Source organism: Archocentrus centrarchus, chromosome 2 (genome assembly GCF_007364275.1).
Source record: "Archocentrus centrarchus isolate MPI-CPG fArcCen1 chromosome 2, fArcCen1, whole genome shotgun sequence".
Classification (NCBI taxonomy): domain Eukaryota; kingdom Metazoa; phylum Chordata; class Actinopteri; order Cichliformes; family Cichlidae; genus Archocentrus; species Archocentrus centrarchus.
The window spans coordinates 12179670-12192134 of record NC_044347.1 but is presented as its reverse complement, the minus strand read 5'-3'; the positions used below and the strand labels follow the sequence as shown (position 1 = coordinate 12192134).

Sequence of the window (12465 nt, the reverse complement as noted above, 5' to 3'; positions counted from 1 at the left end):
AAATCCACCAGGAGGAAGGCGAGAGGTTCCCCTGAATCAGGACTTCTTCGTGGGATTTGGGAAAGTCATCCTGAAGCCAGAGGAGATCCTTGTCTCTGTTTTCATCCCCTTTTCCAGAAAGGTATACAAACTTTATGCTGGATTCAGATTTAAAGCTAATTCCTCCCTGATATGGGCAATTTCTTCTAATGCAGCTGTAAAAAGTGGAAAAAGTCACAATTCATATTTAAGCAGCTAAATTCGACTAACAAAAATCAGTTGTTTGAAGATGTGGTTCCTCTGATGTAGCCGTCTCTCCTCCTCCTCCTCCTCCATTGCTGTGGGGCTGTGAGCATCTTATCATAGCTAACAGGTTAGAAAAAAAAAACATGATTACTAGCGTTGTGTCTCGTCTCACCTGCAGGGGGAATTTGCTCGGGCTTTGCGCCACGCGCCGAGGAAGGAGACCTCCTTCGCCACCGTGACAAGCGGGATGAGGGTGTTCTTCTCAGAGGGATCCAGAGTGGTTCAGGATGTCAGTATTTATTACGGAGGAATGGGCCCGACCACTGTCAGCGCAACCAAAACCTGCAAAGCCATCATCGGAAGGTCAATGTCCTTTTTGTTCTTGCTTCCACCTGATTTCCTTCCTTTCTTATTCTTCCCCTGCTTTTTACTTCATTGCTTACTCATCTTCTTCTGGTTCGCGTTTGTTTTTCCTTAAGGCCGTGGGATGACGAGACCCTCGGGCAAGCCTATGACATCCTACTGGAAGAGTTGGCCCTCCCTCCTTCGGCTCCCGGAGGGAAGGTGGAGTTTCGTAGGTCCCTGACTCTCAGCCTGCTCTTCAAATTCAACCTGGAGGTCCTGCACCAGCTCAGAGAAATGGTAAAAAGAGGGTGTTGAAAAAGAAAGACATAATGCAGTGTATTGTGGTTAACCCAGCAGACTTAAATTTATTTTTACAGAATGTGATCACAGATGACGTGCCTGAGAAGATGCAGCCTTTACCCAGAGAGATCCAACCTGGACTGCAGGAGTTCCAGGTTACAAAATCTCTCATTCAGTGTTTTAACTATCAAACAAATGTGCTTTCTTCATAAACCTGACTGCTTACGCCTCTTCCTCAGCCTGTGTCAAAGTACCAGAGTGACCAAGATGCAGTGGGGCGTCCCATGATGCATCGCTCCGCCATCAGCCACGCCACAGGCGAGGCAGTGTACTGCGATGACCTCCCGAGGATAGAGGGGGAGCTCTTCCTCGTGCTGGTCACCAGCTCCCGAGCACACGCCAAGATCACGTAAGGACCAAACGGCAACATCCTGCATGGAAAAATAAAGTCGACAAGTTGGTCGCAGTTCCTCTGATGGCCACTTGAGGCGTTTTGACCACCATTAGAAGTAACCAACATAGACAGTATAGCAGCGTGCGCTGCGCTGCACTCTGAAACCCATTCTTTGCTATTTTTTACACTACGCAATAACAGTTTCCTGCTGCGTTGAGCAAAGCAGAGTGAAGCACGGCAGCCAGGCAGCATTCACGTGCGTTGTGATGTACTTTTGCGTGACCAATAGAACTTGAGACTGATAGGAGGGTGGGTGCATATAGTACATGAGCAGCCACAAAAAATGACAATAAAGGCAAAGAGTAATGGCCAGCTCAGCACAAATGGTCATGGTGCTACTTATGTGAAAGGGCCTTAAAACGTGGACGTAGCTTCCAGGTCAGAAAAATTAAGCCAATGTGGAAGTGCCTAAAAACCTTGTATTCTATCTGAAGGCCACTAGATGGCGATAGCTGTGGTTGCAAAAAGGTTTCTTGGCCTGTGGAAGTCTGTCTAAAACCGCTTTCTGTCTTGACCTCTTGACACTTTCCTGCTGAGTTCAGTCACAAGTTTTGGGCCATAATGAATAAAAAAACATTACATTATGATCAAGTTGTCCACCACAAATAATTGGCTAATGAACATGCAGTTTCACAGGCAGACCCTCCCCTCAGGTTTTTGGCAACCAAGATGGCAACCGTGGTGTTGGGATGGCCCTTAGCAGCTGGAGTAAAATAGGAGGCTTCAGGCGGAGATGAGGTGCCGACACAGCAGGTGTTAATTTATCGACACTGACGATCACAAAACATAACACAAAATAAAGCAATGTAGCCCAATGGTGGGACACGGTTCCACCAACAGTATCTGACGTTTACTCCCAGCCTTTTATTGACTGCTGCTAATTAACCCCCTGGCCATACCATTCTCTGAGGTTACACACTAAACTAATAAACTAAACACAAAAGTTAACTGGTCACTTTGTTAACATTAAATCAATACTGTGGCGATAACTTGGCCTATCACCTATAATCTACAAAAAAATGATGGCTAATCGATTCCCTCAATTGGGAAGCCGGTGGGCTCTTTTGGCCGGAACACCTTTGGTAGGTAAGAGACAATCTTGTAAACAAAATGTTTTCTCATTAAGATAAAAATGTTAAAATGCAATGTTTTCTGTTGACTAAAGCAAACTTTCCATACTAATCAAATTCTCTTCCTAAGAAGACTTTCACCAGTACCAGCTGGAAGGTTGCCAACAAAAATCTAGAAAAGCAAATAATAAAATATGTCAAACTGTCCTCTTTATGTGAGCATATTCTTTTACACAAATATTAAAATTAGACGTGTATTATACTGATTAGACAAGTAATGAAGAGGACCTTCATTACAGGTGGAAAATGATACTTCAGAAACCAGTAGGTGACATCACAAAGCTACATCCATCTTTTTATACAGTCTATGGATCCTTAATTAATCCTGTTTGGACAAGAAGCTAACACTAGCTAGCTCTGTCATAAACTGCAGAGGTTCTGTGCATATACACAGACCGTGCTGAGGAACAGGCATACTAGAGTTTCACTCACCAAAACTGGAGCACAGTCTTCTTGGGCAGTGTGCACTTTCCAGGAAGTCAAAACATCTCTTAAAAATGCTGCCAAAGGCACTAGCAGCACAATCCTGGTGTGCAGTTCTTGTTCAGTGACATAAATCAGCAGACTTGAGGTCTAGGAGTCAGGTATCGGGTACAACAGCTATGTCAGTACACCTGTCAGTCAAAGCAGCCACACCCCGACCTTTAACCCTTAGCATATTCAAATTAATTGGCTTCAGCTGTACAGCTGTTACAAAAGAGGAAACTGTTCATAGAGGCCCAAATAGTTTTTTTGGATCAGGTTGTAAATGTGCATTTGTGCTGTAAAGTTGGACATTTTAAGATGGGAGTCTATGGAGCCTGACTCACTTTTAGCGTCACCCTCAAGTGGCCACTAGAGGAACTGAAGTGTTTGTTGTTAAAAATGCTTTTGGAGCATTTTAATTCAATTATCTTCTAACAGTAAGACTTTCTGTGTGGTTAATTGTACTAACAAACCATCTAAAAAGCCCGTGCTCCACTTCCGATGAGTGAAGTATAGTAATCTGGCCATTCCTGCAGTGGCCAAAATCAGACTTCACAAACCAGCAGGTGATGTCACTGTGGCTATGCCCATCATCCACATGCAGTAGCGAGAAAAAGGGCTCTTCCTTTTTTCTTTTGTGCTAATGCTTTGCTGCATGTGCTGTCTGGCAGAGGGCTGGATGTGAGTGAGGCCCTACAGCTTCCCGGAGTTGTTGACATCATCAGAGCCAAAGACGTTCCCGGGAAGAAAGTCCGCACATTTTGTGGTTATCACGAGGAGCTGCTTGCTGAGAGCGAGGTAGAGCATTTTGGATTCGTCTTCAGTCACATTAACAGTAACCGTAAATTACAGCACAAACCTCCAAACCAGCTGCCATTCAATACCTCCAGGGTTCCCTGCTGTGTGTCTGCAGGTATCGTGCATCGGTCAGATGATTTGTGCAGTGGTCGCAGACACTAAGGCGCATGCCAAACGAGGAGCAGCAGCTGTAAAGATCAGCTACGAAGACCTGCCGGACCCCATTTTCACCATTGAGGTCTGTCCATTTGTAATTCCACCTGAAACCCTCAGAATTACAGGCCACTAAAGTACAGAGAGGAATTTGGTTTGGAAATTGGTGCAGTTTATATGATATAATATACATATATTATTGGTATATATTATAGTTTCAGTAGTAAAACTGAATGAATTCAATGTCTGTGTTTTAGAAGAACAGAACCAACCATTGTTACTCTGGATGTTTGATCTGTTATCTCATAATTTACTGGAAAAAAAACATAAAAAGTGCATTTTGGGTAAACTTTCTTGGGTCAGATCATCACGTGGGATAGGTTACTCTCCTTTGGCCCTACATTTTCATACAGCTTCATCCTTTGTTTATTTTTCATGGAATGACCCACAGCTGTTTAATCACAGCTGCTCCTGCTGTTTGTCGTCACTCATTTGTTACAGGAAGCCATCGAAAAGTCGTCTTACTTCAAGCCCCAGCGAATGCTCGAGAGAGGAGATGTGACCGAAGCCTTTAAAAACGTCGATCGGGTTTATGAAGGTAAAAGTCAGCAGAAGGAACCCCCCCCCCCCCCCAAAAAAAACAAACAAACAAACAAACAAAAAAACAGGCTTTTGTTTTTTGGTTTTATTGATTATTTTAAGCTTTGCGTTTTTATTTTTAATCTCAGGGGAGATTCGAATAGGAGGCCAGGAGCATTTCTACATGGAGACGCAGAGCATGCTGGTCGTTCCTGTCGGCGAGGAGACGGAGTTCAACGTTTATGTCTCCACTCAGTGGCCGACTTTAATTCAGGTAATAGCAAATATTTTTTACTGACTGTCACTACTCACTGCTGTACTGATGACTGAATGGATCATGTGTAAATGGTCAAAGTCGGACTTAAAACTGTTTTTCTTCCAGTTTAACTGGGATTTGTTGGTGTTTAAAAAAGGATTAAATGGTAAAAGGTGTGTGTGTGTTGTGTTTAAATGGAATTTCCTGCATAGTTTTTCTGTCAGTTAACCTGATAATGAACCATTGAACAGCCATGTAACCTTGTTGTGGCATCAGTTGGCATCATGAACATAAAGAGAGCTGAAATTGGATTTGTCTGAAGGATGCTGTTGCAGAGACGTTGAACATCCCGTCCAACAGAGTCACCTGTCATGTCAAGAGAATTGGTGGAGCCTTTGGCGGGAAGGTCACTAAAACCTCCATCTTGGCTTCTATCTCATCTTTGGCTGCTTGGAAGTGAGTCCAAAGGGTTAACAAATCTCTTTCAGAATGCAGCCTCACTCACGCAGGCCTGGAGAGTGGTCAATAAGCTCTTGGCATTCACCGGTCACTAGGAGAAAAAGTGTATTCACCAACCGGTTGGAGAGTGGTTGTGAAAAGGTATTTGATGTGTCACCTCCTTGTGATTCCTTTGGTGGCTGGCAGATTGCTGCAGTTGACCTTTAAAAGCAGCTTTCTTTAAAAGATCAACAACTGCTCGCTGAGCTGCAGTTGAGCTGAAATAGAGAGCTTACAGCTACAACCAACGTATTTTAAAAGGTCACACTGCAGGTGACCGCAGCAATCTGCTAGCAATCAAAGCAATCTCAGGAAGGTATTTGGTGCAGCACCCACTTTGCAACCAATTTCACCTGCCAGCAACCACTCACAAACCAGCTGGGGAACACAGAATTTTTCCCTAGCAACTGGAGGTTTCCACTGGCCAGCCTCTAGGCTTGTGTGATTGAGGTCTAGAGAGAAATTTATGATGGAATTAAAGAATAAGAACCTGGAAAGTTTTTGAATTTCTTTTCTTTCTTGTAATTGTTTGAAGAACCAATCGTGCCGTCCGCTGTGTCCTGGAGCGCGGTGAAGACATGCTGATCACAGGGGGCAGACATCCCACCCTGGGAAAATATAAGGTACAACCAAGGCTCCCAGGATATAATTTCCAACTCTTGAGATCTTGCCCACTGTATGGAACGAGTTGCTCAGATTGGAAATGTTTGTAAAAGTATAATTTTTCAGTGATCTAAAAACTCCAAAGCTCAAAGTAACAGTTAAAAAACCCTTAACTCTGTTACATATGAATGCTTCACATTCTTTAGGACTAATGCAGGTTTTTTTGTTTTTTTTTTTGTTTTATGCAGATGCCTTTAATTATAAGAGTTCATATAAATATTCTTTTGGTCTCAAATTTTCTGTAAAAACAAACAAGAAGTCCAATTCATTGCATATACACTATGAAAAGGTGATTTTTTTTTTTTAATGTAATTTCTAAGAAAGTTTTTTAAAATTTTACATATTTTTCTTTTTTTTTTATCTAAACTTTGAACTACTTCTGGACTTTAAAACAATCTATCCATCCATTAAATACTTTTGTTGCTATTCTTTACTTACTTTCTTATTTTCTTACTTATTTAATTTTATTTATTTCCCACATGGTGATGATCCAAAATGGTTTATAACTGAATGAGGCAGTATTTATCATTATCCTAAAAGTTGTCTGTTTTTGTTGCTTCAGGTGGGTTTCATGAATGACGGGAGGATCATTGCTGCAGATTTCCAGTTTTTTGCCAATGGCGGCAACGCTGCCGATGAGTCTCCTTTGGTAAGTGAAGGAGTAAATGTCACTCAAGATAAATGTCAGTGAAAGCACAGGATTATAAAACGTAACTGTGGATTGTTGTTTTGTTTGCAGGTTGCTGAAAAGATGGTGCTCCACATGGACACCGCTTACAACATCCCCAACCTGCGAGGTCATGGTGCCGCCTGCAGGACCAACCTGCCCTCAAACACCGCTTTCAGGGGCTTCGGGGTGCCCCAGGGCCTGCTGATCGTGGAAAACATGATCAACGACGTGGCGATGGTGTTGGGCTCCCCCGCAGACAAGGTCACACCTCATCCTCTTCTCCCATATGCTCGACCTTATGTTTATAAAATGGCGTCTAATTAAATATTTAAAATCCTTTTTTCAGATTCGGGAGATCAACATGTACAAGGGTCCTTCAACCACCCACTACAAGTTTGCATTCGACCCTGAAAACTTGCTGCGCTGCTGGGACGAGTGTAAGCTCAGGTCTGACTTCAGCGCCCGCCACACTGCCATCAAGCAGTTTAACCAGGAGAACCGCTGGAAGAAGAGGGGGATTTCCATCATCCCCATCAAATACGGAATCGCCTTTTCAGAGAGCTTCCTTAATCAGGTCGGTGGGATCTCATTTGGTCTGTGTCAGCTTTTCTTTTTGGTTACTGCTGTGGCTGGCTATCTGCAGGTTAAATCCATTCAACCAAACTTCAAGATTCATGATTTAGAATAGAATAGAATGCCTTTATTGTCATTATACAGGATGTACAATGAGATTGGAGAATGAGATTAGTAACTGCTTCAGGGAAGAAAAAAAAAGGGCGTGTAATTTTTTTTTCTGTGTAGTTCACGGTGTGTGTTTGTGTGAGACAGGCTGCAGCTTTGGTCCACATCTACAAAGACGGGTCTGTCCTGGTGAGTCACGGCGGGACGGAGATGGGTCAGGGAATCCACACTAAAATGCAACAGGTACTGTACAGCACAGCTTTTAGCAAACTGATTTTTTATTGCGACACTGAAATTGCTTAAGTTATTTGGTATGAATCCAGCATGCTGTTGCAGTAGAAGGCGCATTCTTTTATTTTCATCTACTCATGCAGTTTTTAACTCAGTCTTGCATGCACCCAAGTGCTGCCATGCATATAGTCGACCACTGATTTTGATTAATCTGCCATTGAAAATAGCCCTAAACTATTTCATGAATGTTTGGACAGCTATTTTTAGCTCAGCTGTTTCAAAGAAAAAGTCGAACTATTGTCGCAGCCTTGGCGTTGGTGTTGGCAGCATCGTCTGTTCCACAAAAACTTAAACACTGGCCATAACTCGAGGACAATGTGATCTAGGATGTTCAAATTCACACCGTCGATGCATCTACTAAAAATCTCACACGAGTTTGAATCTCTGTGACCTTGACCTAAAGGTAACGGTCAGAGGTCAGGTTCTCTGAAAATCTAATGCGTCAGAAGCTGTTCAGTAAATTACATCTTTGAGTTTTGAGAGACATTTGCAGACGGTTCATCATCATCATCATCATCAAGCTTTATTTATCAAGCACTTTAAAAAGCCACAGCAAATACAAAGTGCTGTACACCAAAACGGTTAACAAACATTGGAAATATTGGAAATATTGGAAACTCCAGTTGTTCTTTATTGCAAAATGGTTGTTTTTTTGTGCACAGCTGGGATTCCTCATATTGTATGAGTCTTTTGCACGCTGCATCACAAATTCCTCTACAGTAGGACTATTATGAAAAATGGCAGGAAAAACACCTGATTTATGCCCTATACACTCGGGGTTTGATTCCTGTTTGTTGTTAGGTAGCGAGCCGGGAACTACACATCCCAGCCTCAAAGATCTACATCAGTGAAACCAGCACCGGCACCGTTCCCAACACCTGCCCGTCTGCCGCCTCCTTCGGCACTGATGCCAACGGCATGGCGGTCAAGAATGCCTGCGAGATTCTGTACCAGCGACTGGAGCCAATCAGAAAGAAGAACCCCAAAGGAACATGGGAGAGTTGGGTATGAAAATCCTTCTTGAATGATGTAAAATTTGGACTTTTGTAAATTTAGACCCTTTAAATAAACACGTCTTTGAACGCAGGCCAGAGCAGCATTTATGGAGAAGATCAGTTTGTCAGCGACTGGATACTACAGGTATGACAAAACTCTGATGATTCCATTGGGAAAAAGTAATAGAGTAGCAGTAAGTGGCTGTATCTTCTGGTTTGTCCTCAGAGGTCCCGACCTGTGCGTCGACTGGGAGAAGATGGAGGGCCAGCCTTACTCTTACTACACCTACGGAGTGAGCTGCTCCGAGGTGGAGCTGGACTGCCTGACAGGAGACTACAGGGTCCGTCTGAACCATCTCAACTCTGAAAGTCACTGATTGTAAACAGGGGGGAGTTCTCCAAAAGTAAAGGAACTTTTCTTGTGTTTCTGCTTCTTGCAGACATTGAGGACGGACATTGTGGTCGACATCGGCAAAAGTGTGAATCCATCTGTGGACGTGGGCCAGGTGAGACCTGTACTTTAAGGTCAGCTCTTTCCAAAGAGTCAAACTAAAGGATGGTGACTGTATCTCTGTTTTAATCATAAATATCCACACAAAACAATTAGATAAAATTAAAGCAGGAAACTTTGTTTAACTTTTTCCTATAAAATAAATGTCATTTTCAAGTATTTTACCTTTTTCTGTCTTTGCGTGCCATTTTACATCTTTGTGCGATTTGCTGGCAGTTGTTTCGGTGTTGTTTACCAACACAAACAAGATCCTTTATATTTGCAGCACTGTGTAAATGTTTTGACACTAAATGAATACATTAAGCTGCCTAATAGAGTTCCTTTTTTGCCTCATATACTGCATTTTTATACATGTTTGCACATCTTTACAAACTACAGTACCTATTTCCTTCAGCAGCAAATATAGAAATGAGGGGTGGTTTAAGACTTTTGCACAGTACTCTATATTTGTGCTTTTTGACTTGTATGCGTTGGTGTTTCGGGGCCAGTGGTGTCTGCTGTTTAAATCTTGTCCTCTTCCTTGCCATGCTTTCCTTCCTCCTCTCAGATTGAGGGAGCGTTCATGCAGGGTTTGGGTCTCTACACTATGGAGGAGCTGAACTTTTCTCCCTTTGGGCTCCTGTACACTCGAGGACCGTCTCAGTATAAGATCCCGGCGGTCTGCGACGTGCCGCTTCAATTTAACGTCTATCTGCTGCCAGATTCTGACAACCCCCACGCCATCTACTCCTCAAAGGTCAGAACACAAACAAGGCCTCAGGTTGTCCTAAACCATCTTCTGTCATATACTTAATGTATCATGCAGCTGACATTCATCTGGCTCCGCAGGGTATTGGAGAACCCGTCCTCTTCTTGGGCAGTTCTGTGTTCTTTGCCATCAAGGATGCCGTGGCTGCAGCTCGTTCAGATTCCGGTTTGAAAGGACCGTTTACTCTAAAATCCCCTGCGACACCGGAGAGGGCCTGTCTGGCCTGTGCCTCCCCGTTCACTAAGAAGGTAATAATTCACGTTTATAAAACAACCTCAGGTACAGCTAAAGTGATGTTTTCTACAGGTTTTAAGTCCCATAACTGCAGCTTTGTGGTTAAGGATCACAAAAGCCAAAGAGTTCAGCCTTTAGAAGAAATATTAAGACTTAGGGATCACTTTTCTGTCCCCGTCTGTCCGTCATGCTTTCGGTATCTCGGCAACCAGTGGCGGTTTCTGATATGGGCGACATGGGCAGCCGCCCAGGGCGGCATTTCATCTAGGGCGGCATGACCGCCCCCCTCCCCCCAACGCATTGCGATCGCCGCAGCAACGCCTACCACACTGCTCCACTTGTGGGATAATGGGCGCCCTCTGCTTGCTGTGTATTGCATGTAGCTTTCTGCCATGGTCAGACAGGTTGTAACAGAAGAAAAAGGGCAGGCGGGGGATTCTCTCTCTGTCTCGCTGTCACTGCTTCACTCGATCGTCACACACACAGCGCTGCCCCGCCCCCTTCTCCTCTCAGCCTGGGGTGCGAGTCGAGTGAAGCAGTGATGGCGTGAGAGTGAGACTGTCAGCCGGGTTCATTCATTCATGCCTGTACAGTTTGGGCCTGGTTACAGCCAACAGTAACCGCTGAATTATAAATAAAGGCGACTTTTGCTGGCAGTCTCTCGCCAAACCTTTCATCCTCACGGACACTGTCATATCAAGATTAACGCGAAGTGTATGTCCTAATATTTAAAAGTTTTGCGAGATCTCGCAAAAGTAACTCAGGATCTCGCAAAACTTTTGCGAGATATGCAAAACTGACTCTTTTTTTTTTTTTTTTCCTCCCATGTTCCACAGAATGAATCTGTGCGTCTAATAAAATTAGATGCACACAACTGATAGAACACAAAGCCCATTTCATTTATAATACTGTAAATATGGTCATTAAATCACAGTATTTGTGTGAACCCGAATCTTGATAAAAAAAATAACACAAATACGAATCTAGACAGTTTGGACAAATGTTGGTGGATGGCGCAGTGTTGCCAGATTGGGCAGCTTGTGAACACATTGGGGTGGAATATTATATAGATATTTCTATATAATTATAAAATTATATAGATATATAATTTTACAATAAAAACTTCCTAAAAACCTACCAAATATGGTGAAAAGCAGCCAAAATTTTAACAAGTTACCCAAAGCTTGTATATTTAAATATATATCACACCTGGTGCTATTAACATGAGTTTCAGTGGAGGTTTTGTTGTGTTGGGCTGGCAACTGTCAGTCAGATCTGACAACCCTGGGGATGGGCGGTGGTGGTGGCGAATTGTGGCAGATGGAAAGGAAAAGGTCAAAGCCATCAGGTGCACAGTTTAGGAAAAAGAGAAAAGAAGAAGAGGAGAAACAAGCAAAGATAAAGGTAAGCAGAAGCTGTGTAATATTTCAGTTTCTTCCATGTTTTTTCAAATAAAAATTTAAAAGAAATTCTGAGTGTGCCTGTGATGGTGGGGGGACCTTCTGTTAAAGCCTGTCTGTCAGACCATGGCAGAAAGCTACATACACCACACAGCAGTCGCTCATTACCCCCCCAAGTGTAGTAGTGCGGCGATCGCTATTGTGTGTGTGTGGGGGGGGGGCGCCGGCGGGGATGCTCGCCCAGGGCGCCAAACAGGCTAGGCCCGCCACTGTCGGCAACTGTGCAATACATTGACTTCAAACTTGAAGGATAGATACGTATCAAATAGTTCAACTTTCATATACGTGAATATACTTTCTGACAGGTGACAAATGTTGTTATATTTATTAATTCCTTTTTTGTTTGTTTGTTTGTTTCCAGGTTCCAGCCAGTAAACCAGGATCTTTCAAACCGTGGGCCTTAGATGTCTGAAAGTGAATCATACTAAAGATTTTAAACCAATAGGGATCTAATCATTCTTAAATAATTCAGGTGAAATTCACTACCAGCTGCAGGACAGAAGTGCTCCTAATACACAATTTTACAGTTGTCATCAGGTGTATAAAATGTATCAGTTTATGACATTCAGAAACTCACTTAGACCACTGGGATATACAGGTCCACCTGGCCATAAGGTCAGCGCGCTCAGTTGTATATCAAGTTATCTTTGATTTAAGCACAGTTTGTGTGTTTCAGTTGTTGCATGGATTATTCCCCGTAATCTATCACACAGAATCACAAGTTATACTTAATGTTGTGTTCCACTGTGCACTAAATCAGCTTGGAATACACCTGGTTTTGAAATTTGACCCATTATGTTCTCAAACAGCAAATTAGTTCTTAGAGTAGTTAACCACCATTTTGGTACCTTAGGTGAATTTCAGCCCACAGATATTTTACTAATTTGATTATTTTACATATAAGGAATCAAATTTGAGATTATTGTTGACTTGATTTTACTTTTACTTTAAGACGTCGCTTGTTTTTACACTAGAACGGTTGATTGAAAATTGAAAATGCCCAAATCAC

General features: G+C 42.9%; 1 protein-coding gene across 1 annotated transcript in view; it reads left to right on the top strand.

The window, feature by feature from the left end:
- aox6 (aldehyde oxidase 6) overlaps positions 1-12465 on the top strand; it is a 27198-nt gene extending 14733 nt beyond the window's left edge. The window contains 22 exon segments of the mRNA XM_030746370.1: positions 12-121; positions 404-588; positions 705-867; positions 948-1025; positions 1110-1279; positions 3591-3717; positions 3833-3955; positions 4372-4468; positions 4599-4723; positions 5028-5161; positions 5739-5826; positions 6429-6515; positions 6606-6797; positions 6883-7110; positions 7365-7460; positions 8310-8513; positions 8596-8648; positions 8730-8844; positions 8944-9009; positions 9562-9750; positions 9843-10010; positions 11818-12465. Of these exon segments, the coding sequence (XP_030602230.1) occupies positions 12-121; positions 404-588; positions 705-867; positions 948-1025; positions 1110-1279; positions 3591-3717; positions 3833-3955; positions 4372-4468; positions 4599-4723; positions 5028-5161; positions 5739-5826; positions 6429-6515; positions 6606-6797; positions 6883-7110; positions 7365-7460; positions 8310-8513; positions 8596-8648; positions 8730-8844; positions 8944-9009; positions 9562-9750; positions 9843-10010; positions 11818-11868 (2849 nt within the window). The 3' untranslated portion in view covers positions 11869-12465.